Source organism: Canis aureus, chromosome 26, assembly GCF_053574225.1.
Source record: "Canis aureus isolate CA01 chromosome 26, VMU_Caureus_v.1.0, whole genome shotgun sequence".
Classification (NCBI taxonomy): Eukaryota; Metazoa; Chordata; class Mammalia; order Carnivora; family Canidae; genus Canis; species Canis aureus.
In genome coordinates this window covers 17,294,837-17,319,858 of record NC_135636.1, presented here as the reverse complement: position 1 = coordinate 17,319,858, position 25,022 = coordinate 17,294,837, and the positions used below count along the sequence as shown (strand labels likewise).

At 39.2% G+C, this 25,022-nt stretch overlaps 1 protein-coding gene across 1 annotated transcript in view; it reads left to right on the top strand.

Annotated features, from left to right (window-relative positions):
• The window catches only part of SLX4IP (SLX4 interacting protein), a 183,600-nt gene that overhangs the window by 11,283 nt on the left and 147,295 nt on the right, over window positions 1-25,022 (top strand). Inside the window, 2 exon segments of the mRNA XM_077872210.1 lie at window positions 5,712-5,871; window positions 6,504-6,559. Coding sequence (XP_077728336.1) covers window positions 6,533-6,559 — 27 coding nt within the window. The 5' untranslated portion in view covers window positions 5,712-5,871; window positions 6,504-6,532.

The window sequence follows — 25,022 nt, the reverse complement described above, 5'->3', positions numbered from 1 at the left end:
GGTGATAACTTTCTTCTGAATATCAAATATTCACCATGTGGCATTTTTTTATGAAAGTCATAAAGATTCAATATACTTTTTGGAAAATTTCCGTAATAAAATGGTTGGGTGCATAAATGACTCAACTCCTATTTGGAATATTTCTTCATCCAACAGACATTTCTTAAGTACCCTCTAGTGTCAAAGCAGTACTCTGAGGGTTCACCTTTGAGAACCTGTTCTTACCAGGGTAGGTAATAGTGCTTTAACCATATTTGGGAATTCACTATTTCACTATTAAGTTCATTTCTAGCACTTGTCCCTAATGGTGTAATGAAGCAAAAAAAAAAAAAAAAAAAAAATGTGTCTTCCTTATCTAAAATGACTTTAGCAGATTTGCAGGCTCAGGGTCTATGCATTGGCTATCCAGATGTGTTTTGGGCTTTATGTTGGTGGACTTTATTTTTTTTTTTTTTTATGAAGATGTATGCAGTCACATAGCACAATAGTTAAATTAATGCAGATTACATTTCCTTAGCTGTAGACTTCCTTCCTCTTCATTGGTAAGAGAGAAACACCACTCATGTAGCTCTATTTGAAGTCTTACTCTGTTGGGATCTTGTACCTTCTTGGTGGGAATGTGGGGTGGGGGAGGAAAGGGGATTTGAAGGAGAGAGGGTACACATACCTTGATAGTCCAGTTAACAATCGACCTTGGCAGTTCTGCAGTTGACAGATGGTATTCGTTTACCCTTCGCCGAGTTGACAGGACTCTTCTCTCACCCTTGACCCTCAGCTGTGAGACCCTGGCCTGGTCTTACAAGTATACTTTTTAGAGGAATAGATGGCAGAGCTGAGAGTAGATAGTTTGTGAGGTTGTGACTCTAAAGTTAGCTCTAAAGTTGTGACTTGTTGAGCCTTCAAATATTGTGGAAACAAATGAAGAAATTATATACATTGAGAGGCAGAATGCCACATGATACTAAAAAACAGATTAAAAATAAGCAAAATGTAAAAATATGAAATAGGTGAAGGGAATTAAGAAAAAATATATGTGCAAAATATATAATGTAATTCCTTTTCCCCATGTGGCCTAATTTTACATTAATGGACCATATTATTTTATATAAAAATATATACTGTTCAGTCCTACATTCTTACAGATCATACTTTTGAGATTGGGCTTTGATGATACTTTTTTTATTAAAGATTTTTTTTAAAATTCATAGAGACACACACACACACACAGAGGCAGAGACACAGGCAGGGGGAGAAGCAGGCACCATGCAGAGAGCCTGACGTGGGACTCGATCCAGGGTCTCCAGGATCATGCCCTAGGCTGCAGGCGGCGCTAAACCGCTGCGCCACCGGGGCTGCCCTGATGATACTTTTTGAAGAATCCAGTCCTTTAAAAATGCAGCTATTCTTTACTGATAAAAGCAAAAAGAAAAAAAAAATGACTATTTAAAAAAAGAATACTGGAACCTTATCGTGAAGTTGAAAAAATGTAACCTTCACAGTAACATGGGCTATAATCTAACAGATATGGCTTGAAAGCCTTGCTGCAGCCTTTGGTGTGGTCCACCTGTCCTTCAGGAAAGGAAGGACATATGGGAAAACCAGTGTACAATTAAGCTTCAGTTTGGTTGGGTACTTGCTGACAAAATGTTCTTTCCCTTTTCTCTGTCAGCTGAAAAATTTAAGCACCCTTCAGTGGAGGATTCCCTAAATTCTTGGCAGAAGTTTTTCAGACCTAATTTAGTATATTTAAGGGGACTGATTTTGTGTTTATCAGGCTCAAATAACAGAGAGATCTACTTAAAGTTTGCAGGACAACGTTTATAAATGTTGTTTCCAAACATGTGTTCCTGATTCTCTAAGAACTTATTTTTTTCCATTTACACCTATTTCTAAATGAGGTTACTAGGTGAATGTTCTTCAGAATTTCTCTAAATCATTTGCACTAGATCATTCAGAGAATAGAAATGAATAATTAAAGTGATTTGGGGTTTGGATAAAGATATCTTTGCCTAAAAGAATAGAACCAACTGTGGGTGGCACAGTTGGTTAAGTGTCTGACTTTGGCTTGGGTCATGATTTCAAGGGTTGTGAAATTAATTAAGCCTCAATTGGGCTCAGCGCTCAGCAGGGAGTCTGCTTGTCCCTCTCCCTCTGCCCCACCCCATGCTCTCTATGTCTCTCTTTCAAAATAAATAAAATCTGGCATGCCTGGGTGTCTCAGTGGTTGGGCATCTGACTTGGGCTCCCAGGGTCCCAGGATCCAGTCCTACATCCTGCTCCCTGAGAGGAGCCTGCTTCTCCCTCTGCCTGTGTCTCTGTCTCTCTGTGTCTTTCATGAATAAATAAATAAAATCTTAAAAACAAAATAAATAAGGTCTTAAAGTAGAATCAAAGGTTATCACATTTTGGAAAAAAAAATTACCAGATTTTAAATCACCACCGACCAATTGTTAACACTGCTCAAGTGCTTAGTGTTTATAAATGATTGCATCAGGGGTTTTCATATATCATTTTATTTAATCCTTTTGATAATTTTGAGTGAGATATTTCCCTATTTTTTAAATTCGTGATCTGGGACACAAAAATAAGTGTTTTTTTTTTGGTAATGAAACCAGATACTCTCAGATTGCACTGTCCATTATGGTAGCCACTGATCACTGGTGTCAAACACTTGACATGTGGCCAATCCAAATTAAGATGTGCTGGAAACAAAATACACAGCTGACTTCAAAGCCTAAATTCAAACACTAAGAATGTAAATATTTTTATAGTGATTACATGCTGAAATACTAAGGTGTTGGATTTATTAGGTTAAATTAAAATATTATTAAAATTAATTTCCTCTATTTCTGTTTACTTTTTTATTAACTGCAACTGCAAGAAAATTGAAAAGTACATCTGTGGCTTGCATTCTATTTCTGTTGTACAGTGTTGCTCTATGTACCTGTGCACACAATTGAAACACGGGAGGGCAGCCCCGGTAGCTCAGCGGTTTAGCACCGCCCTCAGCCCAGGGCATGATCCTGGAGACCTGGGATCGAGTCCCATGTCGGGCTCCCTGCATGGAGCCTGCTTCTCCCTCTGCCTGTGTCTCTGCCTCTCTCTCTGTGTGTCTCTCATGAATAAATAAAATTTATTTAAAAAAAAAAAGAAACAGATGAATATTTCCATGTATACAGCTTGTGAATTATGGCATCCTTTTCACTTCATTCCTTCCTCCAGAGCAACTCTCTTCAACTTGCTCTTCTTCGTGTTGGAGCCAAATTTAGCACTTAATGATTAGGTCCATATCACTAAATTACTTGCTCAATTTCTGCTTAAATTTTTCCTGTTGTGGTGGAAGTTGTAACTGTTTTATATTGATTTTATTTAGGCTCTGCCTTTTTTTTTTTTTTTAAGATTTTATTTATTTATTCATGAGAGACACAGAGAGAGAGAGAGAGGCAGAGACACAGGCAGAGGGAGAAGCAGGCTCCATACAGGGAGCCTACATGAGACTTGATCCTGGGTCTCCAGGATCACACCCTGGGCTGAAGGTGGCGCTAAACCACTGAGCCACCCGGGCTGCCCTAGGCTCTGCTTCTGAAAAGTCTGCTTAGTATTAATGGGAGCTCTGGCTCAGTTTAGCTCCTATGCCCCTGCTGTATAATATGCACATACACACATATTCCCCATCCTCATAATATTACTGTAAACATAACATTGCTTAGGTCAAGATTCAGTGTTTGTTATCATGACTACACATGCTAGCTGTAAGTGAGCTGTGTATGAACTACTCTTTTTATTTTCTGCAAAGTTTTTGTTTATCCTAGGATTAATATTGTCTTGTTATTCTTCAGTTGCCTAGCTTTCCATGTTCCTGCTCTAATTCAATCTCATATTCTCCACCATTTTCTGATTTTGCATGCTTGCAGATGCTTTTGAAGATGTATCTCCTGGAGACTTGTAAACTGCACTCATGGTTCTCTCCTGGTCTAGCCCATGATCTCATTCAGGGGCTTTCACCAAATTCTAGGATTTCCTCTGCCTTTTGCCTATTGTGGCCTTCCTGTTTCCTGTATCTTCCTCTTTCTTGATTAATTTCCTCATTTTGGCGAAACATATCTTCAGTAGCTTCCTGAAAAAGGATGCATGGGACTTAAATTTTTTAAGACCCCTTGCATATATCTAAAAATGTCCCTTCCCCCTCATGTTTTTGTTTTTTCTTTTTTTTAAGATTTTATTTATTGATTGATGAGAGACACAGAGAGAGAGAGAAAGAGGCAGAGAGAGAAGCAGGCTCCATGCAGGGAGCCCGACGTGGGACTCGATCCCGGGTCTCCAGGGTCACGCCCTGGGCTGCAGGTGGCGCTAAACCTCTGAGCCACCGGGGCTGCCCTCCCCCTCATGTTTTAAATGAAATTGGAGTTTGGAGACAATTTTATTTAGAATTTTGAAGATATTTCTCTATTGTCTTTTAGTCTCCAGAGTTGCTTTGAGCCGTTTGGAGCCAGGCATTCACTTACCACTCCTTTTAACTTACCTCCTACTCCTTTTTTAAATTTTTTTTTTTTTTAAATCTCCAGTGCCTGATGTTTTACTGTGATATATGCCCTAATATGAGATGTTTCCATCCTACCTTTCATATTATGAGTCCTCCTGTACTGGTCCTTTAATTTTTAATTTATTCTTTCTTATTTTTCATCTTTTTTGTTTTTGCTGAAGTTTCTGAATGACTTACTGAACTTGGTCCTCTAGCACTTCTATTAAGTATTTTATTGCAGCTATCATTTTGTTATTTTCTGAAAGTTTCTTATTTTTTTTTGTTATTATATTTATTGCTTTATGGTTGCAATGTTTCCTATCTCCCTGATATTAATGATAGTTTTTAGAAAATGGTTTCTTTCTCCATGCATAGTCCAATACTTTTGGCCAAGTATTTTTTTTCTTGTTTGTTTTGTGTTCTTTCATGACAGTCTTTCCTTAGACAACAGGTGATTCCTACTTGTTTCCTTTTATTTGAGAGTGGAATATTAAAAAGATGGAAGTCAGTTCTGCATGCAGATGTGGGGCTTGTGGGTGTGGGCTTCACTTTGGAGCCATCTGTCTAGGCTGTTTCCTTGGGGAATCCCTGGTGTTACTACTTATTGATCATACCTTTAGGTTAAGTCCAGTTCCCTGAACGGTTTTAGTCTCCTACTTGGAGAAGCTAGGCAGGGTAGAGGGGTGTATTAGTTAAGAGATGCAGAACTAATAGAAGGAGTATAAGTATTATAGGAATTGGCTCTTGCAATTATAGAGACTGAGAAGTCCCACCATCTGCTGTCTGCCAGCTGGAGAACGAGGAAAGCCCATGTGTAATTCATTCTCAGTCCAAAGGCCTGCGAACCAGGAGTGCTTAAATCTGAGGACAGCAGTATCCCAACTCATAGATAGTAAATTCATCCTTCTTGTACCTTTTTGTTCTATTTGGGCCCTCAGTGGATTGAATGATAACTACCCACATCAGGGAGGGCCATCCACTTTACTGAGTGCATCAATGTAAATACTGATTCCTTCCAGAAACACCCTTACAGATACACCCAGAAATAATATCTTATTATTTATCTGGGCATCCCTTAGCTCAGATAAGTTGACACATAAAATTAACCATCATAAGGGACATACAGGTTGGGGAACATGCATATCAAACAGTTTGTTAATGTTCCCTTAATTTTCTCTTTTTTCTGTAGGGTATCCCCTACTTTATGCTGTGCCTGGTGCTTTCCATACCAAAGATCCTCTGTCTTACTCTCTTCAAAAGATAATTCTCTACACGAGGGTGAGAGAGGACAGTTGGCCTGGCTGAGCACAGTAAAGGGTTTGAACTGTGTGGGTCTACTTATATATGAGGTATCATTATTATTATTATCACTGGTTTTTTCCCCCAATAATACAGTACTATAAATGTGTTGTTTCTTATGATTTTTTGTGAGGGGAGGGGCAGAGAGAGAGAAGGAGAATGAGAATCTTAGCAGGTTCCATGCTTAGCATGGAACTCAATGAAGGGCTGTATCTCACAACCCTGAGATCATGACCTGAACCAAAGTCAAGAGTCAGACACTTAACTGACTGAACCACCCAGGTGCCCCAATGGTGTTCATTCTTTAAACATCTGGTCGAATGCACCTGAGCCTGTGCTTTCCGTTGTTGTTGGTTTTTAAGTTACTGATTGAATATTATGTTTATATGTATAAATATGTATGCATATATGTATTATAAAGTAGGCTCCATTCCCACTCTGCAGCCCAATGTAGGGCATGAGCTCATTGCCCTGAGGTCAAGACCTGAGCTGAAATCAAGAGTCAAATGCTTTACTGACTGAGCCACCCAGGGCCCCCAATATATTTTTAAGACCAGTTAAAAGTAGATGTTTATCTTGCAAATGCTTACTGTTACATGATTATTCAGCCAAACTTTCTCCTATATATGATTATATAGAGATTTTGATACACTTGCTTATAACTTTTTTTCTTCTATTAAAGGTCTGTAATTACTCTGGAATCAATAATCCATGGCGTCAAAGAAATTTGCTGTTAAAGTAAGTAGTGCTTAATAGTCTTCTTTAAAATGGTTAATCATTTTCTAATATAACTGAGTTCTGTGTTCACTGACAGCTGATGTTCTGAACTTGCCTTCTATTCTTAAAATTAGGTGATTGAAGATTTGCATGTTAAGAATGAGATGGGGGAGAAAAGAAATAGTTCATATGGTTATGGGAATTTCTTGCTTCAGGTCTTCAGTAAGATGCCTTTGGTCATAACTTGGTGCTTAATGTTAAAAATTGTATTCACATATATGTGTCCGTGACATGATTTTTGATTATGAAAAAGCAGATAAAAATGATGTAGGCAGCAAATGCCGCAGGTGGGTGAATGTCAGGAGAGAGGTCTCTTGTCTGTTGGTCCTCTTTTGTTTTTCTTTTTTAAGTATCCCTCCTCTATCCCTTGATGGCTGGGGCTGAGACCTTCTCAGATGTGAGGGGTGATGGGAACTGAGGGGAAGAATTTATAAATAGTATGAGGTCTCTAAGATGCCTTCACTGATGCTGGCTGTTGACATTTTTTTCTGTGCTAGTATTATATTAAATACATTCAGAACACCAAAACAGACAAATTACAGTTGTTAACCAGATCAGATACTAATTAATATTGTAGTTATTTTTTACCAAGTCACGGGTTATTAGATTTACAATGGATATATAAATTTCATTGCTTACAATTATCTCTTGTGTCCCCATGTTCTATCATATTTCTTATGAGAGATTATAAGTGGTGAACTTTCATCATTTGTCTTTCTAAAAAATGTATTTTTGTCTTAACTCTAGAAAGTTGATTATAGAAACCTAGGTTGAGCATTATTTTTTCCTTGGCACTTGGAAGATATTTTTCCATTGTCTTCTGGAATCTGTTATTGCAACCGAGAAATTTTGTAGTTATTAATGTTTAAAACCACCTTAAAACTTAGTAGCTTAATACAAGCCATTTTATTCTCTTGTGATTATGTAGGTTGCCTGGTATCATTTGGGTCATCTTTTTCTCTTTTTGATGGTGGCTGGGACAGCAGTATCTTGGTCCTCTAGCACTTTTGCTGGGGCTGCAATTACTGGGAACCCAGTTCAGCTGGAACATCAATGATGACATGCTCACATAGCTGTCACTTGTTACTGGCTGTGGTTGGGACCTTACCTGGGGCTGTTAATTGTTGCCTGTCAGTTCTCATTCACCTGGCTACTCCCTGTTGCTTGGGCTTCTCCATGCTTGGTGTCTGTGTTTGAGGGATGGTGTCCAGAGCAAGAGTTGCTAGAAGAGAGAAGATAATTTGCCAGTTCTTTGAAGACCTGGGCTCTGAAGTCTCAGGTGACACTTACACTGTACTCTATTGGTCAGAGCACTCAAAGAGCCCAGCCCAAGGGCAGCTACAGCTTTTGATGTGAGAAGCAGCATGTGCTCACAGGGAAGCAAAGATTTGTGGGGATGCATCTGTGGAGAATAGTAACCACAAGAGGTCTGTTGCCTGTCTCATTGTGATTTCTTTCATAGTTATCTGGGTTATAAACTTTTATTTTGTTTTTGTCTTTGATGTTTTACAATTTTCACTATGAAGCCTCAAGCCATAGGCCTGTTTTTGTTTTATCTGGCTTGGGATGCAGTTTGCATCTTTATTTTAAAGATTCACATCTTTTTTTTTTTTTTTTTTAACAGTTTTGGAAAATTTCAACCATTTTCTCTTCAGATACTACTCTTTATTCTCTTTATTCTCTTCTAGAACTTTCATTCATTCATTCATTCATTCATGAAAGACACAGAGAGAGGCAGAGACCCTATGCAGAGGGAGAAGCAGGCTCCTTGCAGGGAGCCTGATACAGGACTTGATCCCCGGACCAATATCATGCCCTGACCGGAAGGCGGACGCTCAACCACTGAGCCACCCAGCTTCCCTCTGAACTCTTATACTAAGTTTTCTGGGTAGTCTCACAATAATTTCTTATGTGCTTCGAGGGTGATATTAACTTGTCCAAGACAGAGTCCGTGTGGGCTGTCTTCGTGCAAAGCTCTGCCAAAACTGTCAGTGGCCCAGTAGGTCAGATAGTTCTGGTCAACCACTGATTTTGGACCTCAGGTGCCTAATTATACCAGAGATGAGTCTCTTGATTTCTAAGCCATACACAATGATGAGGCGGGTTCTGCCACCATATTGCCCCATCTCAGCTACCCTAGCAAGGCCTGGAACTTAGCTCCTAGGTCATGCCAGACAGGGGAATTATTCCAGCCATGAGTCTCAAACTAGCAAGTTAGGGATACAGACAGCATTCTGACACATTATATGGAAGATTGTATGCATCATGTTGTGATTATATCTGTACATCTGATCACACACAGGCAAGGGGCTGGTGCTTCGCTAATCATGCAGCCTAAAAAGCCCCACCACCCAAGCATTGGGATTCCATTCTGAATGTCTGACATCCTGTCCTGCCAGATTGGGTGTATTGGCCATGAGCGTCATGGGGATCTACACACCTGCTACTGATGCTCATCATGTGCCTTTTCTGACGAATGCTATTCCAGTAGACTTGTATGAGTATTGTTGGCCATTTGCCTTTTCTTGTTTCTCTTAATGTCTCTATGCTGCATTCACAGTGATTTTTATTAGACCTCTTCCAGTTGATTAAAATCTTCTCATCTGTATTTAGTTTCCTGTTTAATCTGTATTTAATCTACTCTTTGACTTTATTTTTAGTGACTATATTTTTCAGTTGAGAACTTGATTTATTTTTTTTAAATTCATATTCTATCAGTTCTTTTTTTAAATATACTTGTCTTATTTTTAAATGTTCCCATATCCTTTTATCTTTATAATTTTAAAGCAGTTTATTTCATAGTCACTTATAGGTTCTATTATTTCCATTATTATTTACTAAGTGTGCAATAAATTGGTGATTAAATTGCTGGATTGTTCATGTGTGGAACAGTTTTTTTTAAAGACTTTATTCATTCATTAGAGAGAGAGAAAACACAAGTGGGGGAGCAGCAGGCAGAGGGAGAGGGAGAAGCAGGCCTTCTGCAGAACAGGCTCGATTCCAGGACTTCGGGATCATGACTTGAGCCAAAGGCAGATGCTTAACCACTTGAGCCACCCATGCCCCACAATGTGTGTAATTTTTAATTGTGTGCTCATTTTCAGTCACATCCTATGCATGTGCATGTGTGCTTGCATACATGTGCATACGCACACGTGTGCGCATCAGGACTTCTGAGCCCTGTAGTGCAGTTGAGCAGTTTCACGTTTACTTCTACTGGAGCCATTGGCATTTCAGTGGTTTTGGACCAGGCTTCATATTAATGTCATGGCTTGGGATTCCACCACCTTGTGGGTAGTACAGCTTTGCAACCCACAACAGAATCTGGCACAAGGTTGGTGTTTTTAGTATTTTCCAGTATTTGCCCTACTGTTCTCCCTTCTCTTCCTTCCCGCTGAAGCCCTGGTTGGATGGCAAGCTTCCAAGTTGCTTCCCTTGGTCCACAAGCATTGATTATTTTTAGTTGCATTTTCATGAAGGTCACAGTTTATCAGGAGAATGAAGGGAAAACTATGGAATAGTTCCTGCTCCAAGAAATTATGGACAGACTTACTGTATAAATCAGAGTATTGCATGAGGATAGCTACAAATCCCATACGTACATAGGTGTTGAACATTGTACAAAGAACTGAGGTCGAAGTTCTTCACAGCTCTGGGCTTAAGTGGAATGAGTTCCTTCAGAACTCTCCTTTCTCTTCTATCCCTTTAGGGCATCAGGATCCCAGCTCTCCACTATCCTGACTGGTTCAAACCTTCCAAAGGGGTGATCTTACCCCCCCCCCCCCCCCCCGCCCACCAACACTGTACAGAGATATGATTGATATACAACATTGTGTAAGGTTAAGGTGCACAATGCAGTGATTTAGTAAACATAAGTGGTGAAATGTTTACCATGGTAAGGTTACTTAACATGTCAGTCACATAATTGCCATTTTGTTGTTCTTGTGGTGTGAACATTAAAGCTCTACTCTTACACCTTTCTAGGATACAAAACAGTATTGATAATTGTAAGTCACATTAGATCCCCAGGACTTACTCATCTTCCACCAACATCTTTCTGTTTCCCCACCACTTAGCTCCCCACCATTCTATTTTGTTTCTATGAGTTTGATGTTTTTAGATTCCATATATAAGTGAGATCATACAGTATTTGTCTTTCTCTGACTTATTTCACTTATAAGAGTGTATTATATTCTCAAAGTCTATCCATTTGTCACAGCAGCAGGATTTCCTTTTTTTTTTTTTTTTTTTTTAAATTGGCTAACATTCCATTGTGTATTTATGCTACATCTTCTTTATTCATTCATCCACTGATGGACACTTCGGTTGTTTCTCTCTCTTGCCTATTGTGAATAATGGTGCAACGAACATGGGGTGCAGATATCTCTTTGAGATAGTGATTTCATATTCTTTGGATATATACCCAGAAATGGAATGGTTAAATCACATGGTAGTTCAATTTTTAATTTTTTTGAGGAAGTTGTGTACTGTTTTCCATAATGGCTACACCAGTTTACATTCCCACCAATCCGGTACCAGCTAAGGTTTCCCTTTCTCCACATCCTTACCAGCATTCCTTATCGCTTGTCTTTTTGATAGCCATTCTAGTAGGGGGCGAGGTGATAGGGTTTTGATTTGCATTTCCAAAGGAGCAGTTATTAATACTTTTGGGGTTTTGTTTATTTATCAGTCTTTCCAGACAAGAGAACCATCTTTTGGCTTTGATTTTTTTTTTTTCCTGTAGTGTACTTTTTTTTTTTTAATTAGTTTTCTATAATTTTTTTTAAAGATTTTATTTATTTATTCATGAGAGACAGAGAGAGAGGGGCAGAGAAGCAGGCAGAGGGAAAAGCAGGCTCCCTGCAGGGAGCCTGTTGCAGGACTTGACCCCTGGACCCCAGGATCACGCCCTTGGTGGAAGGCAGGCACTAAACCGTTGAGCCACTCAGGGATCCCTGTTTTCTTTAATTTAAATTTGGTTTGCCAACATACAGTATGTAATACCCCATGCTGATCACATCACGTGCTTATTTTCTATCTTACGGATTTCTTTATGATTTTCTCCCTTACATGTTCTTTAAACAGATTTACTCTTCTCTGTCCAGTTTAAGGTGGAAGCTTAAATCATGGAATTTGAGCCTTTCTTCTTTTCTGATACATACATTTAAAGCTATAAACTTTTCTCTACAACTGTTTACTGCCTTCATTGTATCCCTCTCTTTTTATGAGATGCAGTTTTTGTTATTTTTGTTTATTTGTATTTGCTAGAGATTTTGTTTTTCAAATAAACATTTTCTAATTCTTGCTGTGATTTAATTTTTTTTCCTCTTCTTTTTGAGTGTGGGGTGGGGAGAGAGAGAGAGATTGAGCACAAGAGCAAAAGTGGAGATGGGGGAAATCCTAAGCAGGCTCCCTGCCCAGCATGGAGGCAGATGCAGGGGTTGATCTCATGACCCTGAGATCATGACCTTAGCCAAAACCAAGAGTCAGACTCTTAACTGATTGAGCCACCCAGGTGCCCCTGTGATGTCATTTTTTTTGTGATGTCATTTTTGATCACTGGGTTATTGAAATGTATATTTTATTGTTTCTAAGTATTTGGGAAGTTTCTGATCATTTTGTTGTTTGGCATAATTCTTTTATTTTGAAAAATGTTCCATAAGCACTTGAAAAATGTGATGGTTGTCAGGTACATTGAAGTATATATGTCATTTAGATTAGGTTTGTTGATTTTATTGTAAAAATCTATTTTTTTTTACTAGTTAATTAGTAACCTAATATTTACTAATAGTGTTTTTGTATTTTTGGGGTAAATACCCAGTAATGGAATTATTGGATCATCTGGTAATTCTATTTTTAATTTCTTGAGGAACTTCCATACTGTTTTCCACAATTCTTGTACTGACTGCATTCTCACCAGCAGAGTACAAGTTTTCTTTCTTCTTCACGTTCTTGCCAATACTTGTTTTTTGTGTTTTTGATTTTACCCATTCTGACAGGTAAGGCAGAACAGAGACATTCTCAGAGATGCAAAGTCTAAAAAAATTTCCTTCTAATGTACCCTATTTTAGGAAGAATGTGGTTTTCCAAAATGAGGGAGTAAACAGAGAAGGAGTGAATTTTAGGGTCCAGAATTTTATAGGAAATCTTGCAGGTGAGTGCCTGAGTAAATCCCATGTGATCAGCAGTGTGTCCTGCCTAGAAAGCAACCAGTCGAAATGACATGGGACGTAGGGTTCCATGGAAGATGTCGCACAAGAAATGGAAGGATGAAATACCTCACATATTTGAAGGTAGAGAGATTTTTTTAGGTCTGTCAGAAAGTGTGTCAGAAAGGAATGATGGAGTGATAAGAATATGGGAAACTAAGCAAAAGAAAATGAAACCACTCTTTCTTTCTGTGCAAGATTGGAAGGTAAGCAAGGTACACTACATGGCTCAGCTTTGAACGGAGGGTACATTTCATATGTTGTGAACTCCAGATTTTGGGAGACTAGGGAAGGAGATGTGTGGGTAGTGGGTTGTAAACATTGTCCTCATGTTCAGTAGAAAGTATGTGAAACTGGAATAATAAGAAATTGGTAGAATCACATAGTATTTAGAAAAATGCTAGTAAATACCATATCAAATAGCTGAAATTTTCATTGTGGTTGCTCCTGGTGAGAGCTGGGGAGGGTGGTGACAGGATAGGGCAGAGGAGGCCTGTTTTTGATAAAGCATTTTAATCAGTGTGTATATATCACTGTAATCAGTAATTAAATGAGTAAGTGAAGTTCAAAAGAAATTAACCTTAGCAAATTTTCACATAGATGCATGTACTTCTGGCTCTCTGGGTTGAAAAATACTTGGATAGAGCATGGTTCCGAAAGTAATAGAAAACTAAATAGTTTGCCACTTGCATCTCAGTTGTTTATTCTGAGACTTTCTCTGGAATGGTATTAGTTATCCACGCAAACCCCTTATCCTTCAAATGATGAAAAGCCTTCTGACGTTCCTGCATGTAAGAGAACTTTTTTTTTCTTTTTTTAACTGCTGTGTCCTTGTCCTTAAACTTTTTCTTATAATTGTATCCTAGGCCAGAATTCCAGGAAATGGCAGCAGTGAATGAGATGACACAGTCCTTGGAACCACAATTTTCAGGGTCTTTTGACATCTGGGTTACTACAGCTTGTGGTGGGGAGATTAAGTCCTATACTTCTATGACTCTTTTCTCAGGTGTTGTGGTGACAGCTGACCTGTGTGTTCCCAGGGCACCTTTGTGATCTCAATTCTAGGTCTGCATCTACCCCCGTATCTTAGAATTTCCAAAATCAGGGGTCAGGGGTTAGCAAATTATATCCCACAAACTAGCCGGTTGCTTTTGTAAATAAAGTTTTATTGGAATGCAGCCGCTCCCATTTGTTTATATATCGTCTCTGGCTGCGTTTATGCTATACTGGCAGAGTCGAATAGTTGTAACAAAGACCTCATTGTCTACAAATCTGAAATATCTGTCTATATCAGTAAATCTTGGTTTAGGTGAATAAATTAATCTCTTAAAGCACATCTCCATTCCTACTAGCCACAATTCAAGTGTTCAGGAAGCACACGTGGCTAGTTGCAGCTATATTGGACACCATGGATATAAATCTATGCATCCTTCTGTGCTCCTGCCTCCTTACCCCTTGTCAGAGTAAGCTTTCAATGAAGTTACCTTGGATTAAACTGGCTGCAAGGGTGAGTAAATTAGCAAGGCCAAGATGAGGCTGTTTCTTTTCCAAGTGGAAACAAGAAATAGACATGGACATCAATTGTGTTAATTATGGACTTTTATCCATGAAATCACATAGTTTTAGTAAGAAGAACATAAATTTGAATAATAAATTAAGGCCCAAAGTGTCAAATCAGTATATATGGTGTTTGCCTCTGAAACGTTTGGGTCCATCCTCTGCTGTAAAGGTCCTTTTAAAAGTATGTAATGTTGCTAGGTCTCATTCCTGATAATAATTACATCTTAGGATTTAAAATTTTCAGCTCAGGTTCCAGCAAAGCAGTACTTTGAAAGGTTCCTACCTCATTGTCTCTGTTTGTAGATCATTTCCTCTGCTTCCTGCATCTGTTTTCTTGGATTAGTTAGGTATTATACCAAAGTCTAGAATTCTTTTGGCTACAAAGCCTGCTCTGCTGTTTTCCCTCCCCCCAATCTACTTTATTGTGGGTGGGAAAATTTTTGTTGGGAGGGCTTGATTAATTAGAAGGGATTCCTGGCTTCCCTAGCAGTGGCAGCCTGGGAAGATTACAGAGCCTGGCTTAGTGACAGGCCAATCTGTATTTAAGGAAAAACTCGGACCAGACAGATTTCCCTGGAATGTGGATCTGGCTTTGTCTTCTTTCACAGAGAATGTGTAATGACCCCCTCCTCCTTCCCACCCACTCCAGGAGACTTAAAGCTTTTACTTTTGCTGTTGATATTTGTCCACTTTTTTTTTTTTTTTTTTTTTTTTTGGAGTATTTGTCCACTTTTTATTCTGGGGACAGTGGGGAGCTGGAATTTTGGGATAGGAAGACTGAGTCATTTTCTGAATCTAAAGTAACAGGTTTAAGATTTTATTAATGTTAGAAGGACAGGAGAGATTTAACTTTAAAAAAAAATATTTCCCTGCATCTTTACTATCTATATTTTTCTTTCTTTTGTAGCTATTCTAGTTTTATGTACTGTTCTGAATTTAAGTTAACCTTAGTCTCTACATTTCTTAGAACAACTACAAAAAGAAATATGTCCAAGAAGTGACAGTAATTTCCCCTTTGTAGTAAAAGTGAAGAGCAGTGCTTTGAACTTCTAGAGAAAGAGAAAGTTGAATAGCAAATGGGCTTTTGTCTTGCTGGCTTGCCTCAGTGAACCACTTCAATTCTGTGTCCTAGGTTTTTTAGTCTACCTAAAGGGGAATGTGGTACGGACCCTGTCATCACTACTCATTTGAAAACTGATGCATTGACTTTATGTATTACATTGAAAAAAAAAAGATTTATACAAATATTTTCATACCAGTTGAATTCTAGGTAATGATTTTCTACTAAATTTTAAGAAAGAATAAAACTAAACTGTCCTAACAAATTACAGAAATTTTAAATGGTTGCATTCTTTATTAGAAATGAATTTGAATGAGGAGTACAACCCTTATCCCTGGGAATGTTTTTACAAAGGCATTTGTCTTTGTCTTTTTATCAAGGTAAAAAGAAGTATCTCTGTATTTCTTCTCCGGGTACTTAAACTCTTCTCATCTTCCAGTTCCTTCTTAATTTTGTCTTCCTGGGGAGAGCTTTTAAGTTTTCAAGACAGAGCCAATAAGAGTCTGCATAGTGGTGGATGACAGGCTCCAACTAAAGTACGCTGCTCTTTGTCCCCTGTTGCATGTTATCTGTTCTGTTACACTGGCCGTGCTGGAAACTGTAGTCAACTCAGTGTGTCCTGATTACTTGATAGACTCGAAATAAAATTCATCGAATTCACCAATAGTCACCGAGTTAATTCTGCCTCAGGTTTAAAGCTCTGAGGTTCTTTCTCACTCGTAGGGCATTTGCTCTGAGTGTTGATGACTTTGAAACAGAGTTCTTGTTGGATTTGAAATGAAACTTCCTTTTCCAAGCGTTCTCTCTGTCTTTCTGGCCAGACACCCAGTTTCTGGGCTTTCTTTTCCCAGTCTCTTCTTGTACATATAAGCTCATGTATTCTTTTCTTTGGATAATTAGAAAGTGCTTAAAATACAGCCCTGGCTTCTCATCCTCTTTTCAATTTCAACTTTCCACCTGCCTCTATTAAATCTCTGCCTAAATTGATTCCTAAGACCTCAGACGAAGAATTCAGTGTGTCATAGTTTTCTGTTAAACTACCTTTTGCTTTGAATGTCCATAATGCTATCCTCATATGTCCCAGGCTTGTCAAATTTTGATATCTCCTGTCCTGTATTCATGGTAACCTGTATAAGGCATGCACCCTCTGCAGAGTATCTTGGGCTTACTTGGGCCCCTTTTTAAAGATTTATTTATTCATGAGAGACACAGAGAGAGGCAGAGATGCAGGCAGGCTCCATGCAGGGAGCCCAACGTGGGACTCCATCCCAGGTCTCCAGGATCACACCCTGGGCTGAAGGCTGCGCTAAACCACTCAGCCATTCAGGCTGCCCTCTGTCTTCTTTTCTTAAAAATTCGGACTTTATGATCCTTGCGGTGTGTGTTTCTTCATTAATCTCCGGACGATCTCTATTCCTTTCCTATCCTGCCATTCTAGTTTATCTAGACAAGTGCCAGGATACTGTTTTCTTAATACTGTTTTCATCATGTCACTTCCTTAAGTGATCAGAGTAATTCCTTTTGTTTTATCAGATCTGATCTGAACTCTCTGGCCTGATTTAAGGCACTCTGATAACTGTTCTTTCTTCCTCTTTAACATTGACCCATGTTTTCATCTTGGAACTTGGGAACATGGCCCACCTATTCCTCTGAAACTGATGCCTTTGCATTTCCTGCAGTGATCTAGCCAGTGGTTTTCTCACTTCCTGTACTCTTTTACCTTTTCTTCCTTAGTGTCTATACAACAGCTTGTACCAGGCTTGATTAATGACTTGCTTTTTCCTTTGACACACAATCTAAACTTTTCTCACATTGCTTATCCTTTTTCTTTGTTCCTTTGACTGTTATGTGCAGCTTATGTTTTCTTTTTCTTTTTTTAAGATTTTCTTTATTCATGAGAGACAGAGACAGAGAGATAGGCAGAGACACAGGCAGAGGGAGAAGCAGGCTGAAGGCAGATGTTCAACCACTGAGCCACCCAGGCATCCCAGCTTATGTTTTCTATATGAGCTCCAATTATTGATATATATGTTTACACACAGTTTTACAACATACCATCTCAGCCACATTCTGTGAGAAGAAGGACTTGTACTCTGCATCTTTTGTATTCACACAGGGCTTGAGTAATCTGGAATATTTCTGAGGTGCTCAGTACCCACTCACTTTCCTTATTACAGAGACGAGTTTTTTTTTTCCTTATGATTCATGGAGAACAGGAAGTCACTTGTGCTTAGAGTTATTTCTTACTGGTGGTTTTTTTTTTTTTTTTTTTTCAGTTGCAAACAGGGAATGAATGTTGTAATCCTCAATTCGTGGTACATTTCTTTTCTTAAAAAAATTTCATTTCAATCTATTTCTCCTTTTAAAAGTCCACAGTTCCACTTTGAAAATATTTTAAGTAATTCTTTTGAAAATGGCCTCTGTTAATAGCCAAAATGACCACCGCTTCTGTAGGTTTTTTAGGAAAGTGAATTATTTTTGTATAATGTTAGTTACTTGGACATTATCATATTTCATTTTAATTAACACTACATTAAGGTAGTTTTAGACCTTGATATTTTAATTTTTCCAACATACATACATATGCTTTGTATATTATAACTTACTCTAGTATAAAAAAAAAAATAATTCTGGATAGAAAAGTAGATTCAGGATCTTTCACCAGATAGGAGAACTCAGTAAGTTCCTTGGATTCTCTCTGAAGGCTGTAGAGGGCATCATTGTTCTGTGTTTTGTTAAGTATGTGTGTCTGCAGACATTGTGATTCAAGAAAACACACCAGCTAAAGTGCTTTTAAAATCCCTGGCTCATTCCTAAATTATCATGACATCCTAAATGCGGGTGTTTGTTTGCCTGGGAGTTGTGTGTATGCTCTCATCCACAGTCTGTTATGCCTGTCGATGTTTAGTTTGTTCTGTCTTATAATTGTTCTAACCAGGAAACAAACACCACCATTAACTGAAGCAGTAGAAAACAATCACAGCAATCTAAACTGGCCTCAGAGAAAACATTCTTAGAGTGACACAAGATTGCCTCTGGTGTTCTTCCTTTCCAAATTCAGGAACCGGAAGTGATAGGTTGAGAGTGAGAAAATCCCCCTTGTCCTTGGAATGCTTTGGAAGCCCAGCACCCCCCCCCCCCCCCCCCCCCCCGCCGGTCCTAGCAGTAAAGCCTGGAGGATTTGGTTGGAAGTGGCACGAGTCCTTGAAACCATGGTGTTACTACACTTACTGCTCTTTCTACTCTCCTTATTGCCATCATCACTGTTCCTTTAGGGGATGGATGCATGGTTGAGGCGTCAAGAGGTGTGTGGGGGCGGGGGGGCTGACAGAGTGTTCTTGGATTCTTTAGTCCCTGGGAATTGCATGCAGATGACATTCCACTGAAATAGCTCTGTGTGCAGCAGTCCAGTCAGCCAAATCATGGAAACATGCAGAGTTCACTTACTGTCCTTTAAAAGCTCCTCTTACAGTAATGTCTTGGAATACCCATGATTAAGTAATATAGGAAGCTGGTCCACTGCATATATCACTTTGTCGCATGTGAGTAGCATGTGACAGTAACATTCTGATTTTAAGACTACAAGAAACAAAAAAAAAAAAAAAAGACTACAAGAAACATCAAGTAATGAGTTTTAAACAGTGACGCTACATACACACACAGGCATGTGCTGTGTTTTGCAAGTGTGGTATGAGATGAGAAAGAAAGTTACACTGTTTGTTTCACAAAGGTGTAGTGTCATGTAGATGCTGACATGGCATATGCCAGGCCTAATAGCCCAGTTCTCATTACCTGAAGATTCACTATATATTGTATATATGGATATATTATATATGGATAATATTGAGGTTATGCCTAGTCCTAAATTTCTGTTATTGGCTATATTCTATTCATGTTGTTTTAAGTTCTTTTATAGTACTTCTTGAAATTGAGATCATCCGGTTTTTTTAAAAAATTGATTTTTCATGAGAGACACAAAGAGAGAGAGGCAGAGACAAAAGCCCGCTTCCCGCAGGGAGCCCAGTGTGGGACTTGATCCCGGGACTTCGGGATCACGCCCTGAGCTGAAGACAAACGCTCAACCACTGAGCCACCCAGGTGTCCCAAGATCATCAGGTTTTTGAGAAAGAATTCTAGAAGATGAAATTAACATCGACATTTAATCAGATTTCCTGAATTCACATTGTGGTTTCACTTGTGAAAATTGGATGACTTGGGGTGAATCCTGTTACCTCTCTGGGTAACTTCATTTCTTCAACTCTAAGAGAGGAATAATAGCGCTATACGTTTGACTTGTTTCCTTGTGAGCATCAGATATATAATAAAAGACAATGCAGTGAAAGTGTTTGGGAAAATTATATTTTATACACATCATGGCCCTTAGTGATTATTTTACAGTGATAATTTGTACAATAATAGAGGGACGTGGTGTCAGCATCTCACTTGTTCCTGGTCTCATAATTCTTTGGAGTGAGGACTAGTCTAATTCTTTTCATATGGGAGGTATCACTTAACAAACTTGCGTTTATGCTGGGCTCTGGGTTAGGCACTAGAGACACAGGGCTGATGATCACTCTTCCTTATCCTTAGGAGGATTTGCAATGATAAATTAATGTGTCAAACTGTAAATAGCAGTAGGTTCGTGGAACACAGATGCCAGAGTGCCCCGCTTAGCCTAGTTGTAAACAGATGAGTACAGTAGTCCTCCTTTACCCATGGGGGGGTGCGTTCCAAGACCCACCCCCATGGATGCATGAAACCAGAGAGAGAGAGAGAGAGATATGTATATGAAACCATATATATATATAATGTTTTTTACTGTATGTATATATGTCTGTGTATATATATATACACACACACACACACACACACCCCTAAGATAAAATTGAATTTACAAACGAGGCACAGTGAGAAACAATAATAAAATAGAGAAGTTATAATGATAAACTGTAATAAAAGTTATGTAAATATGATCTCTTTCAGAATATCTTATTACACTAATTCTTCCTGTGACAACATGAGATAATAAAACACCTATGTGATAACATGAAGTGAGGTGAATGTGTAGCATTAAGTTATTGTTGGGCCTAAGCTACTACATATAGTCAGAAGGAGGATCATCTGTTTCCTGTCCTTGACTGACTGTGGGTAACTGAAACTACATTAAGTGAAACTGCGGACAACTATTGTACAGTGATTTTGTTCAGGTTTATTTTGAATGGGATGTTGTGGCAAAGCCATAGGTCAGTCAGTTGGTTTGGTGTCTTATTTGTGTGTCAGTTTACGTGGTGGACTACAGTGGCAGGTAGCCGGGGCTAGAAGTCAGGGGGGTTTAGATGTCCTTGCCATTCCTGGCTACGGACAGGTGAGTCCATCTCTTTTGTTTTAGTATCTGTAGTTGTGTCCCCAACCAGCCCCAAACTTCATAATCCCGTGGGTCAGAAAATCCAGCCAGGCAGTTTTTCTGCTTTACATGACATTGGCTGGGGTCACTCTCTGGAATGCATTCAGATACTGACTTGGCTGGAAATCTCAAGAAGGCCTTGCTCACATGTTTGGTTTTCCTCCATGATGCCTCCTTTTTTGTTCACAGGATGTCTCATCATTCAGTAGTGTAGCTTGAGCGCCCTTAGAGCATGGTGGCTGGCTTCCCTAGAGAACTTGGCAGTGGAAACCACAAAGCTTCTAAGGATTGTGTCTAGAGCTAGTAAACTGTTTTTTCCACCATATTTTATTGGTCAGCAAATCACAAGGTCAAGAGAGAGGAAATAGACTCTGCCTTTTAATAGGAGGAACAGCAAACATATACAGGGAAGGTGAGGAATTGTTGGTGGCCATCTTTGGAGATTTTTTTTACTAAAGTTCCCTTATCTATTAAATGAAGTGTTGAATTAGGGAGTCTCTAAGGATGTGCTCGCCCTACATTTTTATGATTCTATAAATTTTTATTTGAGGAATTTTTTTGTGTATGTTATAGTGGAAAGAATTTGGTCTTTGGAGACAGAAAGGTCTGGATTTAAATCAGGGCCTTAACATTGACTTGCAGTTTCCAAAACGACATACTCTTTCTGAGCTTTTGTATTCAGCTGTTAAATAGGGTTAAATAAATAGTGTTAACATAAACTCTCTTCTGGGATAATTGTCCATCGAAGCACAGAGTCATCTTTCAGAAAGTGTTAGCATTCTTTTCTTTCTATTCGTGTTACCTGACATGGGCTTTTTTCAAAGCCAGTAGGAGTTGAAGACATTAATTGCAGGTCTTTTTAATTCTAATATGAAGATGTTCAGGTCTTTAATCACGTTTTGTGGGTGATAGGATATTTTTGTGAGATCAGAAGCTCAAACAAGACGATTCGGCTTGTTTACCCATGTTGGTGTTATGAATTATCCCTCGAACACATTGCTATTTAGAAAACACGCTTAAAAATAACTAATTTGAAAATGTATTTTGGCCTGTGCACAGCTGACTTATTTGGCATTTCTAGTATCTTTTGTCTGGAAGAATGAAAAAAAAAAAAACCCATGTGGGGTGGCCAGCATTCTGTCTGGTGGTTTTGGACTGTGAGAGTACCTCGCCCATGGGCCAGGACCAATAGGTGAACTGGGACATGTGCTTCCACTGCCATGTGAAATGGGTCCAAAAAGCTCAGAGACTGAGAAGAGTAAGAGAAAAGAAAGATTGTATTCACTGAAGCACTAACTGTCATAGTGCTTTCCTTGGATCAGCAGCATTAGCATCTCCTACACTAATTGTGGTATGTATTTTTGTCATAGTGTGATTGTGAAGGTTAAATGCAACAATTCATATAAAGTGTTTGGCAAGGGTAATCATTTTAATAAATATTAGACATTATAATAATACTGTCATCATAAATACTAATCATTTTGATTAAGTTTTTCTTCCAGGATGTTTCATGAAGCAACTTATTTTGCACTTCTTAAAGCTGCCAGAGTTCTTTTTAGTCCTTTTTAAAGTTTCACAGATGGTCTGTCAGTCTAGCTGTATTTCATGTTGTTATGTAAATGAAGACTTGTTTATGCAATGTCTTAAGGTGTTTCTTACAAAAGCTCATAGTTCTAAAGAAGATATTCCTCAGTCTAAAGTGATGTTGAGAAATCATATAACATAGTTATGCAAATATGTTCAAAGCCTTAATGTTTGTGGGAGTCATTTATGCCATTTAATGAATCCCCAGGCAATGTCTGAACTCTGGAGTTTGCTTTTAAGGGCCATTCTGTCTCTAGACCTCCTTTCTTTCTTCTTTTAGATCTTGATGTCCTTAAACAAGTCTCTGTGGAAGTTTCCCCCCCGCCCCCTTTTTTTTTTTTTCCATTTGTGGTCTCATAAGGATCATGGTTAACCCCAAAAGGAAGGCCAGCTAGGCTGTGGGGGCCTGGGCTAGGGCCTGGAGCCTCTACACCTCAGCCTGCTGCCTTATTCACTTCCTCTTTTCTTCTCCTTAGCACTATGTTTAAGCCAAATCTCAAAGTGAAAAGCAGTTTATTTGTCTTTGGGACTTGCTGATTCAGAGGCATGGGTGCTCTCTGGGATGTCACTGTCTGACCGCTGAGCTGTCAACTATCCTTTGGCTGAGCTGTCAGCTTCCTTCTGGCGCCTCCTTCTAGGACTAGAAGTGGTTGCTTTCCCCAAGGAAGCCTCGGCTGCAGGCCATGGCCAATGATTGACAGTTTGTCTTGGTTATACTTGCTTGTCCTGGCCCAAGGGCTGGTGTTTATCCTCATATCTCTTGCCTCTCTGGGGGAGGATGTAGAGTGGCTCATATAAAACTGCTGTTCCCTTGGAGAATGAGATACTGAGGCAGGGGCCCCAGAGAGCATTCTGCTCTGGATTTTCAGCAATTGTTCCCTGGAAGCTCTTGCTGTGTTCCATGGAAGAACCCAACTTCCCTGTCCCTGCTCCAGCTCAATGGTACCGCTCCCAGCAGTTTAATGTATTGAGGTTCTGCATAGAATTTAATGGGGGAGGGGAGACATAAAACACATTGAAGAACACCAATGTAGTTCAGTTCCTTCACAGCGGAGGTCAGAATCCCTGTGGAGCAGAAGACAGAGATCTGAAAAGTTGCCCAAGAGAATTTTGTGCCCTACAAAGAGAATAAGGACTCTATTGGACTGGTGGTAGTGAAGGTTCATTGGAAGAAGAAACAAATCTGGCAGGCTGCCAGGGCTGAAAAAGGATACTTCATGATAAGGGAATGGAAGTGTCTCAGAGTACGCCAGCATTGAGCTTCCTGAAGGCCTGGAGACAGCTTTTGGCCCCCCATGGCCCAGCTCCACCATGGACTTTTCTTTGACAAGCAGGGCCCTGGTCTCTGCATCTTCCTGACATTCTCCCTCTGCTGGTATCTTTCTGCTCCCCATGCACGTTATAAAATGTGATGGCTCCTCACCTCCCAAGTGGTAGATTTTTTAACTTCTAGAGGTGAGCTTCGGCAGGTACCCACCTTTGCTCCAATGACTGTGAAATAGGGGCAGTGTCACTTAGCACATATGTGGTTGTCCATGCCTATACTTAACCTTGGGCATGGCAGTTAGAAAAAGGGGCACAGAGTACCTCAGAAGTTATGCAGTAGTACTTAGGGTTTAGAGACTTTACTTTGAGATGTCTCCTTGGCAATCCCATAGACAGGCTTTCTTACAGAACATAATAATGAGTACTTAAAGTTTGTAAGAGGCCTCAGGGGCATCCTGGAGATAGCTAGAATAATCTGACCCTTGAGAAGGTTCTCTTGGTTACTGGGGATGAGGATGATCATAATTAGGGCTTTACTTACAGTTTGCAACTTGCTTTATTGTTGGTATGTATACTAAGGTGCTTGAAGGTTGTTCACATACTGTAGTGTTTGATATGTTATGGTAGTTACACCAAAATATTACTACAGTCAGGAAAAGTATCAAAGAGGATGTCATTCTACTAACATTTCTGAATGTCTACTCTACAGATGACATTGTGAGTCAGGAGAGGACCCAACCTTGAGTAGCGTGAATCTGTCATTAAATCTTAAACTTCAAAGCACTGAATACATTCCAAAGACTCAGCTTTGAGCCCACATATTTGATTTTTGACTCAGCATTCCATTTGCATTTCCTCCAGTGTGTGAAACAACGAAAACTGAATTGTAGATTTAGTATTTTTAATTGTCACCAAATAGTGCTGCTAGCCACTGTGCAGAGTCTTTTAACAGCTGATGAAACGCTTTTTTAAAGATGGCCTGGTGGGATCAGATGTTGCTGCATCATTGCCAATGCCGCCTGAGCCTGTTTCACTTCCCACAATGACTGATTCTCCATCTGCCATGACAGTGCATTCCTGAGCTGCTGCCCCTTCCCTGGGTTGGTGACTAGAATGTTTATTTTTAGGAGAAATTAAAATTATCCAGAGAAGGGTGTTTTCTATAAAATTTACATGACTCAGCCCTTTACTGCAGTAATCAGGGAGGGGTGTGTGTGTGTGTGTAGACCTTAAAACACTTTTTATAAAAAAATTAAAACTACCAAAGGGGAGGAGTATAATGAACACTGCTGTGCCCATCACCCATATTCTATGTTGTGGACAGTTTTAAATTAAGTAATA